The 12,652-nt window shown below is 46.4% G+C and overlaps 1 protein-coding gene across 1 annotated transcript; it reads left to right on the top strand.

Annotated features, from left to right (window-relative positions):
• Window positions 1-359: 359 nt before the first annotated feature.
• Window positions 360-12,000, top strand: LOC148442558 (nuclear factor 7, brain-like). Its single transcript, XM_088463825.1, has 9 exons — window positions 360-664; window positions 3,042-3,116; window positions 5,805-5,953; window positions 8,511-8,972; window positions 9,060-9,155; window positions 9,300-9,533; window positions 9,629-9,651; window positions 9,755-9,885; window positions 11,135-12,000. The coding sequence occupies exons 1-9, from the start codon at window positions 445-447 to the stop codon at window positions 11,671-11,673; spliced, it is 1,929 nt and encodes a 642-aa protein (XP_088319951.1). The 5' UTR covers window positions 360-444; the 3' UTR covers window positions 11,674-12,000.
• Window positions 12,001-12,652: the final 652 nt, after the last annotated feature.

Here is a 12,652-nt window from a genome sequence, read left to right as displayed (position 1 = left end):
CCGCCAGGAATGGGGGTTTGTGGGGGCTATTACACAGCACAAAGCCCAATCTGAGGCCTCGGGGTGCAGGCACGGAGCTGAGGACTACTGTATGTAGCACCAGTTATTACTGCAGTGAGAGCCATAGATCAGCCGGTCAGATGGACGGGACTCGTGTTCCCCAGTAAAATGGCCGATTCGCGCCCTAGAGAGCTCGTCAGGTACCTAGTCCAGTCACACAATAGGGGAAGCCCGGCCCCGCCCGCGGCTTTGTGTGGTGTGGTGTGGCGGGGCGGGCGGCGCATGCGCGGTGTCTGGCCGCCGGGCGGGGGCGCATGCGCAGTGCCAGCGGAGGAGGAGATATAGGGGGAACACGCAGTCTCACGCCCGCCATTTTGTTACGTCTCTCTGACGGACACGGACCTCGCTGCTCTCCCGCTCTCGGTATCGCCGCCGCACGCAGTCATGGCCGCCGTCGCTCAGCCCGCCGCCGCCTCCTCCACCACCGAGCCCGAGAAGAAAGAGACCCTTGCCGGGGAGGAGGCGGACAGCAACCCCGAGGAGCCGATGGATGAGGAGGAGGATGAGAACGACGAGGACGGAGCCGAGGACGAGGATGTGGAGGAAGAGGTGATCGTGCAGATCGGGGCCACCTACTCGTGCAAGCGGACGGACGGCACCTTCCGTGAGTCTCTCCCCTTCCCCCTGTGTCTCTCCCCTTCCCCCTGTGTCTCTCCCCTTCCCCCTGTGTCTCTCCCCTTCCCCCTGTGTCTCTCCCCTTCCCCCTGTGTCTCTCCCCTTCCCCCTGTGTCTCTCCCTCATATACTGCATTATATATATACTGCATTATCTCTATCCCCTTCCCTGAGTCTCCCCCCACCCCCCCTCCTGTATCTCCTCATATACTGCATTATATATACTGCATTATCTCTATCACCCTCTGAGCCTCTCTCATCCACCCCCCCTGTGTTCTCCCCCTATATCACTATACACTGCTGTGCAGACTCTCACTATACAGTATATATACACGTGTGTGCTGTGTAACCTTTAGCTCTCATGGTACACCCCTGGGCGGCCTAGAGCTCCCAATAATATAGCATATATAGGGGCAGATGCATTTGGTAACGAGGCTGGAGCAGTTCAGTATGTCGCTGCCGCATGGTGAACTCTGTAGCTCATATGCAGATGCTTCCCTGCAGCTGCCTGAAAACTCCTGGGCTAAGTGCGCTCTCTGGGGCGTACCATGTAGGGCACCTCATAGATTCTGGGCACTAAATGAGTGCAGGCTTACTGTGCGGGGAAACTGGCTAATGCTTTAATGCCCGGAGATATTCCATTAAGAGCTTTAGCTGCGCAGTAAACACTGTGGCTGTGTGTACATGTATTTTTAGGAATCTAAAATGTATGAAATTATCTCCGTGTAGAACATATATTCTGCTCAAGTTACATCCTACCATTTGGTATGTGTATATATATATATATATATTTTTTTTTTTTTTTTTTCACTTTACTGTGTAGGAACACTATAGAAATATTCCTTTGGCACCCTTATGCCCTCTCCCGTGGCAATGTCATCTATAATACATACATTAAGCCAGGGGTCAGGGAATTTTTTACCTTTTACCCCAAAATATATTTAGATACGCCGATGTTACCTCTTTGATTTGAAAGGAAGGAAATGGTTATACCCCTGTAGCAGTGCCCCCATAGTTATGCCCCTGTAGTGCCGCTTGTACAAAAAAAAAAACTTACCTTAATCCCAGCTCCTGCATCCGCCGCCGTCCTGTCCGCCTGGCTGCTCCTCGGAACTATGGGAGAGACGTCATGACGTCTCTCCCATAGTGCGCATGGAGAGAGACGGAAGCTGGAGTTCAGAAGAGAACTCCAGCCTCCGGCTAATGCGGCGCTGCAGTGAAGGAGCCGGGCGCCAGCTGGTAACATCTCAGCTGCAGTCAGGCTTAGAGCATCCCTGCAGCGCCAGGCTGGAGGTCACTCACACCAGGTGCGCAGCTGCACCCGGCGCTGGTGACCTCCATTCCTGGGGGTAATGGACGGACAGCCGAATTCATATGCATGCCCGGCTTTCCCTTTACCCCCATGAATTTCAGTTTTACCCCAAATGGGGTAATTTACCCCTGTTCCCTGACCACTGCATTAAGCAGTGTTATCCTTTTCTTTTAATGTGAGATTTGAGTTACAATTTCCCTGCACTGTATTATATACATTATCCCCCCTCATACAGATGGCCAGGATCTATAGATTACATACTTTATACTTATTTGCAGTGATATAGGAAATGCTGAATATAAATTGCACTTAAAATTGGAGGTTAGAGGGCTGTGCAGAGGGTGACGTTCATGTTTGTGAAATATCTCCAGTAACATCTGTCCCTGTGACGAGCCCTATTCCTTGTACAGGACCCCTCTGTCCCTGGGTACATAATGTTCCAGGCTGTATATACTGCGGTCATGCTACACCAACCAGGGCAGCCGTTCACTAGTTAGGACACAGAAAATGAACCATCTTTGGAATGGGGATGTATCTAGTAATTGCTGCATGTACTAAATTATACTGTTCACACAACCAGCATAATACAGCCATGCTCTTCCAAGAGCATTAGATAAATTACTAGATGTTGTTTGACTTGAGTGGTCTGTGTGCCCACAGAACTATACTCTAGATCCCTCGCTATCCAAAAGTACTTATAAACTGCATCCTATAAAAGGATTACTGCAACTGTCTGTGCACTGTAGAAGTGATTAAATGCTAATCAATGCTCCAATTAATATTATTGCACCCTAGCCATCATAACCCCTGAATTATTGCACATTACCCTCCACATGCATGGCTCGTCAGCCGGTCTCCATTGCATATAGGGCAGAGCGTGGTGCTGCCTGTGTATCACATGCGAAGGAACAGGCTGTCTTTCAGGTTAATGGCATCAATTGAGGAGATAATCACTCACCTGCCCTTATAGTACATTTTCATTATTCACCTCATCTTACTAAATGCCGGCCTTGAATGGTGAATTTCCAGCATGTAACACACTTCTCTCTCTGCAGATGATGCTGAGATTGTGAAAACCAGGATGAATAAACAGGCGGGCAGGGAGGAGTTCTACGTACATTACGTCGGCTGTAAGTAATACCTGCGTCCTCCGCAATAGTGCCTTGTGGGGGTGATGGTTCCAATTCAACATGACGGACATAATGTGCCGTTCCGGGACAGCACATCGCATTCCGTCCATCCACAATGTGACATTTGTCTTGCACCCCATAAAGGAGTGCAGGGAAACTTGCGATGTCGGTATCATTACTAACTGATGTCTGTGCAGCTGGGCATCGAGACGATGTTTGGCAGTACATCGCCAGTAACTGAATTCCCCCAGTGTTTCCTTCTGAAATTTCTTTTAGTGTTCACTCTAGCTCCGGCGGCAGGCAGGGCGCCGGAGCTAGAGAAGGCAACCTTGCGCGCGCGCCTGAAAAGGGGGCGTGTCTATAAGACGCGTCCCCTTTTCGTCATACTTGGGGGCGTGCCCGGCGCTTACGGACATGCCAGGCAGCCCCAAGCGCTGCAGAAAGGGAGAATAGATGCCGTGCGCATGCGCCCGGCGTCTATTCTCCGGCGGTGACCGGGTCACCGCATATTTCTCCACCTGCGGTACACTGCGTCCCGTGGGTGAGAACGACACCCGCAGGCTGTGAGGGCAGGGAGCTTTTTGCCCTCCAGAAGGAGGGCAGGGAGCTTTTTGCCCTCCAGAAGGAGGGCAGGGAGCTTTTTGCCCTCCAGAAGGAGGGCAGGGCGCCGCGCCCCGCTAAAACAGCCTAGCGGGAACGCTACCTTTATTCTCAAACTCAAGATTGTCCTGTACAAATCTCACACTTGGTGGTTGTTTCTTTAAATAAAGAAGTGGCTGTCCAATATTTGGATTAAATATTAGCGAAAAGTTTTCTTGTTACTACAAATGTTGGAGTGAAAAGCAAATGTCATTAAGCACAAGGTTCTGACTGAACCTAGCGTGATATGTCTGCACATTGGGCGTAGTCACTGGACGGGAAAACCTCTCATTTTTGATTGCACATGTATGTGGTGCAAGCAGAACCGAGCAAGTGTATCCTGCCTGGAAAAACCGCCGTATAGTAGCACACGAGGTTATGATCGAACCTCGCTGTTGAGTCTCTCCCTTAAGCTGGGTACACACCGATAGATATAACATCCGCCCGTTTGAAAGGGCGAAATATCTTTAGTATTTCGCCATGTGTGTACAGCTTATGTCTGTGCGACGTCATTCAGACCTATCCGAACTGCAACACAGCAGTTGGCCCACATATCTGAAAGATATAGATCGGTCATCTGCTGGTGTGCACGGGTGACCCGATCGCCTGTACACATGCTGCGGCCCCCCTCGGTGACTGACAGCTCAACTGGGCGGGCGATTTAAATGCCTGCTGATTAGAGCTGTTAAGCCCAGCACATCAGGCAGACAAATAAGTGTGTATACACTTACCAATAGTCAGGTTGGCTGGATTGCCAACCAGTCGACTTGGTGTGTGCACAGTTTTACAAAATACTTCTGTACTTCTATATCTTTTTATCTGGATTCCATGCCTGCATGAAAACAGGATAAAAACAGTCATTCTATAATAAATCAGAGGGAACTTTCCTCACCTCTGCGGTCCTGTGAGCATTGCTTGTTACATGGCTGATTCTCCGGAGTACATGAACTTATGGAGATGAAACTTGCAAGAGGCTTCCAGCACCAGAAACAGCCGTGTGACTTATCCTCTCCTTATTCCGCACATAGGTCTGTAGCGCTACTTGACCTGTACTGCTGGGTGGATCAGTGTCCACCGTCTCAGACTATGTACCAGCCTCAAGAGGCACAAACCGTTTTTATTAGTCTCTAGAGCAGTGTTGGGCTACTAGATGCACCTTATTGGCTTTGTGTGTGGTATCTGGTTCCATAAGGAAACTGCACTTGCAGGGACTATTGGCTTCATAAGTGTCCTTTGCATCTATGCTGACGGATATATAGGGGGGTGACTTCTCATCAGTCAGATCACTGAGTGAGAAAACGTAACCATTTCACCATCCAGTTCTACGTGTCCCCTCCTGCTTCTGTGACTACCATACTGGCAGGTTGTCAGCCATTAGGAAGAGACCCTAAGGCTGATATGGGTAGTTCCCCCTCCCCATAGCGTCTCACGTTCTTACCTGCAGCTCTTGTCGCCCACCACTGTTTTAGAGTAACCAATAAAACGAGCACGCTACACAAGCCTTTTATAGACCCTTGTTTCCTATATCTGGCTGTGTAATGTGTATTCCTGGAAGACTGAGCAGTGATCTGTCTGTACCATGGGTGCCAGGGCTGAGTAGGTAACAGCTGGTGCTGCTCCATAATTACAGCAAGTAACAATTACCTTGCAGACACTAGCAGCATGTCAAGAGAATTGCCCAGAATGAACATTAGGCGTGACTTCAGCCTGTGCTGTGTTCTGACGTTTTTCCTTCTTTTACGGTTATTGTGCAGCGAGCTCAGTATCTGGTCAGGTACTTGAGTTGGGATCCTTTTTTTTTTTTTTTTTTTTTTTTTTTTTTTCATCTACATTACTGGTTTTTCTTCCCGTTTGCCCCAACTTGCGATAAACCATAACCTGCTTTGTGCAATCATTGATGTAATATTTACTTATGGGTCATTCTGTAAGTCAGTCCGAGGAGCCTACCATGGTAAGTGAGAGCTCGCGTGTTCGAGCCAAGTGATTTCCTTCTCTTCCCGTCTTGTTGTATTATGAAACTATTTGCTGTAAGCTCGCTTGTTTCCACAGTGAATCGCCGCCAAAATGAGTGGGTTGACAAAACGCGCTTGGTGCTGGCCAAACTGGAGAAGGATGTAAACGGTACAGACCAGGAGATGACAGAAGATGGGAAAACACCTCAGAAACGGAAAAACGAGGAGGCTGAACCTGAACCGAAGGTAACGAGAGGTTCAATCCTGTCAGTCTACTCGAACAGCTCTCGTTGCGCCACCTGTACCGGAGGGACTGTAGTAGTGTCGCCTTGCTGGCAGCTGCACCTTTAGAAGCTGCTAGATTCTATTGTCTGCTGGCTTCACCTTTTTACATTTTTTTTTTTTTTTTTTTAAAGAATTTTTGTTTAGGCTGGGTGTATAGATAATGTGCTTAACTACATTTTTTCTGATCTGAGAGTTTCCATGCAGCAAGTTACTTTCTGTACTTTCCTCCGTCCTTTTTAGAATTTTCATTTCATTTTCTTGTCGGCGTTCTGTTGCTGCACCTAGAACTAGCTGGCTGGCATCTGGGATATCCTGTGTGCTTGATTGTTTTATCAAATGTGATGTAGCCGCTGGTTAAGTATGTTTCCGGTAGTATTCAATTTGATCTAAACCGCTGCAAAACCTCAAAACACCAGGGACTCTACTAAGACTGGAAGGCGTCCCTAGTAGTTGGGTCATCTGCACTGGTTATGGAATTCCATTTGTTCTCTATCCTTTACATGATTTTTGCAGAAAACCTTTGACTTGATCACTGATGCTTTGCACTTTCTTCCGTTCCCGTTTTGGCTAGGTCATTGGGACTCTACATTGTGAGCATGCATGTATTATACAGTGGCAGAAATCATCTGGAACTAGGTCCATTCTTGCTCTGTTCTCATGCCACATAAAATAGTATTTTTAACCGTAGTTTCCTTTTAATAAGCGATGAATTGCTTGTGAATAAGTTGTGATCTATATATCGTTATTGCGAGCCCTATTCTTATTCGTTCCTCCACCATTCAGGGAACCTTAAATCACTTTCAGATTGCTTGTGTGGGGGCATGTCAGCTGATCTCATTTACCCTACAAGTAATCGTGGAATTTTTTTTTTTTTCTTTCCCCTTTATTCTGCATCCAAATCCTCAATCTTTTCATGAGCAGTCTCTGGATGGGGTCCATTCTGTGTTCAGTGGTTTGCTTTGTGTAATATTGCAGACAGCACTCGGCGTACTGTATATGAAGTCTGAGACTGCTTACTGCATTCAAAATGATTTTTTTTTTCTCTTCCAGTATTAAAGTATACATGCTAAGTTAAGCATGCTGTAGGTATAGTGCATGTTAATGCATGGAGCAGTTTATAACGTGCATTATACAGCTGTTTGCCTTATTTCTTCTGGGCTAGTCTTCCTATCACTAGTTATCTGCTCATACCTACTATATTACTGGTACGAATGGTGATGTTTCTGGAACCAGGGCTTTGGGATCATGTAGCTGTGTCTGACCAGGATTTAACAGATTCCCCGCATGCACCAAAACCATTAGCAGAGTAAAAGTACAAAACGTCTGCTTCTTGCAACACGACCTATAGCTGCCTATTAATCTGCAGGTCACCCTGGACACTCTTTTCCAGCCCTGCACAATTTGAATTTTAAGCACTTTTTAATTTCATTTAGTTCAAATATGCATAACAGTGACCTTTACCATCTTGGCGGTTGTCCATCCGCCACCCAAAAGCCCAATATCATTCAGTTTGCCAAAAGATATTTAAAACTTGTTATAGTGGGACTATAAAGACGAGAAGGAATCGGCATACTCTTTGCGCCGCAAACCGAACCTGCTCAATTTTGGGATTCTTATCCATTCTTGTTGCTGTGATCCTTCTCCACCACTTTTAGTGCTTTAAAATGCCCTTTTGGTGGAATAAATAGGTAGCTAAGAAAGTTACTAGGACTCCGCATAGTTTACAATCAGTTATAGGCATGACCTAGTAATGTTACATGAAGTGTTTGTATAGTGTGTAATGGATTGCCGTAGCAGGTGCTTACTGGCTGCACTGAGTTTTGGATGAGTTCTTGGTAACCTGGAAACTGGTCCTCCCCCCCAACTGCTAAACCCGTACAAAGTTTGAGATGAGGAATTGTGCTCCTTGGATTTGAGAACACAAACTTTCTGCATGTAAAGTGGGTTATGTGCAGGAACAATGCTTTGCAATGTCCAGCGACCGTAAAGCTGGGTACACACCTAACAGATATATCTGCAGGTGGTTGTTCATACACACTGAGCAACAATCATCTGGCTGGGGGGCTTGTTGTGCCCCCCTCCCCGCGGCCTCTGCTGCACCTGTACACACAGCACGATGCCCAAATATATCTGCAGATATATTGGGCATCGGCTGTGTAGCACAGTGGATGCGATATATCTAAACAGCTTCATTTAGACATATCACTGATACACAATGGCCGACACAAGATATATCTGCTGATTAATTGTGTACCCAGCATAACACAACCTTTACAAGTATATCTGGATGTGTTGCCTCTACCAAATGCCTTTGAGGGTAAATGAAACTGTAATGGTCTCATTTAAAGTATTAACTACACACTTCATGTTAAATGCATATATTCTCCTTTAACACAAGATATACATTTACTTCTCGAAAATTCAATCTTTTTGAACTAAACAAATGAACACTTCTCATTACTACCTAGATATGAAAACTAATCCTTCTCCCTGCCCTCAATCTTCTCTGTTCCTCTAGAAAGCCAAGGTGGAAGCAGAAGCTGCTCCAGAAAATGATTCGGTGATGGCCTCTGGGGATTTTGCTGAGGAACTGACATGCCTCTTGTGCAATGAGCTCTTCAAGGATCCTGTCATGGTTGAATGTGGCCACAACTACTGCCGCAACTGCATCGACAAGGCCTGGGAAGGTCAGGATTCCTTCACATGCCCTGACTGTAAGGATGTCATTTCTGAGAAGAAATACACCACCAACCGAGCCCTTGCTAACCTGGTGAAGAAGACTGTTGGTGCCACCGCTGTCAAGACCCCATTGAAGCCTGTAGAGAAGGCCAAGCCTGCCGAAAACTGCCCTGAGCACGATGAGAGGCTGAAGCTGTACTGTAAAGACGATGGGACTCTGAGCTGCGTCATCTGCCGAGACTCTCTGAAACACGCAAGTCACAACTTCCTACCCATCCTGGATGCAGTGGAGGTGTACAGGGTAAGTTGTTGGGTGCCAAAAAAAATATTTTAGACCGACTCTCATTTTTGATTTTTATTTACCTTGTTAACATTGTCTCCCCTCCAGTCAGAGTTGTCTGCCATAGTGGCTCCATTAGAAGAAGCCTTGAAGGTGACTGAGCAGTTGACCAATCAGCAGAGTGAGAAGGTTGAACAGCACAGAGTGAGTGATCTCATACAGTGAAGTGGGGTGTAAAAGTCACTGCTTGTACCCATCAAAATGTATTTCCACTTGGGGAAGCACTGAGGCATCTCTAGCAGGAAACCAGGCCATCTGTCTCATTCTCTCCCCTCTCTGTACCCTCAGACGAACGTGTCTGAATACAAGCAGCACATTGTGTCGGAGTTTGAGAAGCTGCACTCTTTCCTGAAGCAACGTGAGGAGAAACTTCTGGATCAGCTTAATGAGAAAGGGGATAGTCTGCTGAAAGAGATGGAGTCCAACATGATCAAGATGCAGGAGAACAGGGATAGCATTAAGCAGACCATATCCGTGGCCAACGAGAGAGCGAACGACAAAGACTCAATCTCTTTCCTCACAGTAAGTGGTGCTACATGCCTGGATATACTTACTACTTTATCTCTAGTTTCCCTCAATGGATGTAAATAACCTTTCTTTTAATTCTATTCCTGCAGGACATCAAATCATTCATTGAGAAGTAAGTTTCCCATACACTTCTATTATCTTGTAATTGGAGTCTAGACCTTCATGTCCGTGTCTGTTACATGTTATGTAATGTCCATCTCTCTCCTCCCGTCCAGGTGCCAGGAGCAGCAGAAAGAGGCGATTTCGTCCGGGAACACCCTACTATCCAAGGATCTGTGCCAGGGAACTTTCAAGGGACCCATTCAGTACACAGTGTGGAAGGAGATGAAGTCTTTTGTTGTTCCATGTAAGTCCTGCTCTGTTCACTGTTGCTTAGGATTTATACAAGGACTCTCCTTGAAGATATTCCCTTAATTTGTCTTTTGGCCTGTTCACGCATTCTGGAAATATGTATGGCTGCGGTGGGGAATGTCCAGCCCAAGGGCTGTATAAGGCCCCCAAAATCATTTGGTCCACCCATTCCATCCATAACCGTGGTGGTTTGGCATACCACAGTAGTATCACGGGGCTGCTGTAAGCCCTGGACACCTGCTGCACTGCCATAACAGCCACACGGATGTAACGCTCCAGGCAGAGCGGTGTGTTACAGGGTTATCAGCTGGGGCCAGCCCCGCTGATGACACTATGCCCGCTGCGCTGCATCAGTGTGGCTGTTACTATGGCAGCGCAGCAGGCGACGTACAGGGCTGTCATCTGCGGGGCCAGGCTGGTTACATCAGTGCTGGTGAGAGGACCCCAGGGCTGCCCTTCAACCTTTCCTCTCTCATGACCAGGAACCATTGGCACTGCTCCCCTAGGCTGGAGTGTACAAGTTGCAAAAGAGAAGCAGTTCCAGCAGTAACATTAAGGGTGAAGTTACTTAATTTTTGGACCAAATATAGCAGGCTAATTTTTAAGTTGATTTTGTATGGCCTGCGAATGATATAAATATCTAAATAGACCTTGGCAGAAATAAGGGTTCCCTCCCCTGATGTATGGGATTCTGCTATGGTATAATAGTCACATGTGTTGCACCGATGTTGGCTGTAAAGAACAGTTAATGCTATAGTGAGGGTTCACTTAACTACTATGATGATTTTGCACTTTATACGCCGAATTACAGCCCCTTAAGATTGTGATTGCTATTTCCGAAGTGTCGTTTCTCCTCTCACAACTGTCCCTCTTCCTTTACCAGTCATGTAATTCCAGTCTGTAGCCCATTGATGTCCTACGAGGAGCGTCTGTGCTGCTGCGATCTAGTCACTGTCTTGCCGTGAAGCAGCTGTCCCATGCTTTACTGACTTCATGGCTGATACTGCATATAGAAAATGATTACAAAAATAATCTGCTGCACTGATGCTTCTCTGCATGCAGACATAACTCCAAATGCATTGTCGCCTCAGTGTTCATTTAGCCTCCAAAACTACGTTATTTGTTTGTCCATTTCTTAATTCATTCTGTTCCTCAGATCTGTCTCCAATAGATTTAATCCATTGTGTTTTCAACACGTTGTGTAACAGTATTGCATATTAACTAAAATGTGTTCTATTCCTCAGACCTGTCTCCAATGTTGTTGGACCCCAGTACAGCGCACCCTAACTTGATACTGTCTGATGGGCTTTCCAGTGTTAAATATGGGGACGCCAAACTTCCTCTTCCCGATAATCCCAAGCGTTTCAGCCAGTGCATCCTCGTGCTGGGATCTGAGGGTTTCAAGTCAGGCCGCCATTACTGGGAGGTAGATGTGGGAGATAAAACCGCTTGGGATGTTGGCATGGCCAGCGAGTCCAGCAACCGTAAGGGTAAGATCAAGCTGAACCCCAAGAACGGGTACTGGGCAATATGGCTGAGGAATGGCAATGCGTACAAGGCCCTCGAGTCTCCTTCCAAGACCCTTGTCCTGAATTCCAAACCTAAGAAAATTGGCGTCTATGTGGATTATGATGGTGGTCAAATATCTTTCTACAATGCGGATGACATGTCCGCCATCTACACTTTCAATGCGACCTTCACTGAGAAGCTGTATCCCTACCTGTCTCCATTCCTGCACGATTCTGGCCGTAATGCGGAGGCCCTGCGGCTTGTACATAGTTGATCTCTAGTCGGTTACATGGGGTAGGAGAGGAGCAATTCACATTCCATCAGGCTACTTTAGTAGTTTTTTTTTTTCTAGCACCTATACTGGTTCATTGCCCGACCTGAAGCGATTAGTTTTGTCACCCTTGTGTCTTTTGTTAGTTACGGTTTCCCCAAGATATGTGAATGTTATCCTGACGTTTATTCAACTGTTATGTATTAAGTTTTTTTTAATTTCTGAAATAAAACTTAAGTTACTGCCATAAGTGTGCCCATGTACTTGGTTTAGAAATGTTTGCACAACACTCTATGGTTATTTTAATAAAGTGGGTCTAATTAATGCACAGCTATTGTGTACAAAATGCTCTGCTCATTTAAGTGGTCTGTGGAGAAATTGTTTTAATGAGTCAATGTAAAGTTTTTTTATAACCGCTTCTAAGATTGTCTTGTGTCCAGCACACATTGGCATTGTGTGTGGGAAGAGCCTTAAGCTGCGTATACACTTGCCGAATATGGAAAGACATTACGATATTATCAGTCGTTCCTGATGCCCTGTAGTGCCTACACTGAACGATGTCATTCAGTGTAGACACCCTACCTCATCCCTGAACATGGCCAAGCTGTTATCGGCAGATTAACACATGTTCAGGTGATTGATGTCGGAAACGACCAGCAGGAGTTGAATCGCTGGTAGTCTCCAACATAGTGGAAGCCTAATGAACTATTGCCATGTCTCAATCGCTCATTAAAATCACCTATTGGATACGCGGATTTAGTGCCATTGGCACTAGCGGTAGTTCTTTTTGGGAAGAAGTTGCTGAATTCATTTTTTTTCAGACCTGACATTTTCTCTAGTGCTATAGTGTAACGGTCCTCCTGGAAGTCTCGAGATCTGAAAAGAATAAAAGTTTTCGGGCCTAGTTCCCCTAAGTGCAGAGCTCATGACTCCAGTCAGAGCCTGGAATAAATGGCTTTCAAGGGACAGCAGAGGCAGAAGC

Source organism: Taudactylus pleione, unplaced genomic scaffold (assembly GCF_031769625.1).
Source record: "Taudactylus pleione unplaced genomic scaffold, aTauple2 ptg001463l, whole genome shotgun sequence".
NCBI classification, from domain to species: domain Eukaryota; kingdom Metazoa; phylum Chordata; class Amphibia; order Anura; family Myobatrachidae; genus Taudactylus; species Taudactylus pleione.
The sequence above is the reverse complement of the archived record's forward strand: the minus strand, read 5'-3'. Positions and strand labels throughout refer to the sequence as shown.

Excerpts from the sequence above, each read along its gene's own strand:
- LOC148442558 (XM_088463825.1), top strand. The coding sequence starts at position 445 with ATGGCCGCCGTCGCTCAGCCCGCCGCCGCCTCCTCCACCACCGAGCCC. Across the intron at positions 9,534-9,628 it reads ACTCAATCTCTTTCCTCACA|GACATCAAATCATTCATTGA; the intron begins GTAAGTGGTGCT and ends CTATTCCTGCAG. Across the intron at positions 9,886-11,134 it reads GAAGTCTTTTGTTGTTCCAT|ACCTGTCTCCAATGTTGTTG; the intron begins GTAAGTCCTGCT and ends TCTATTCCTCAG.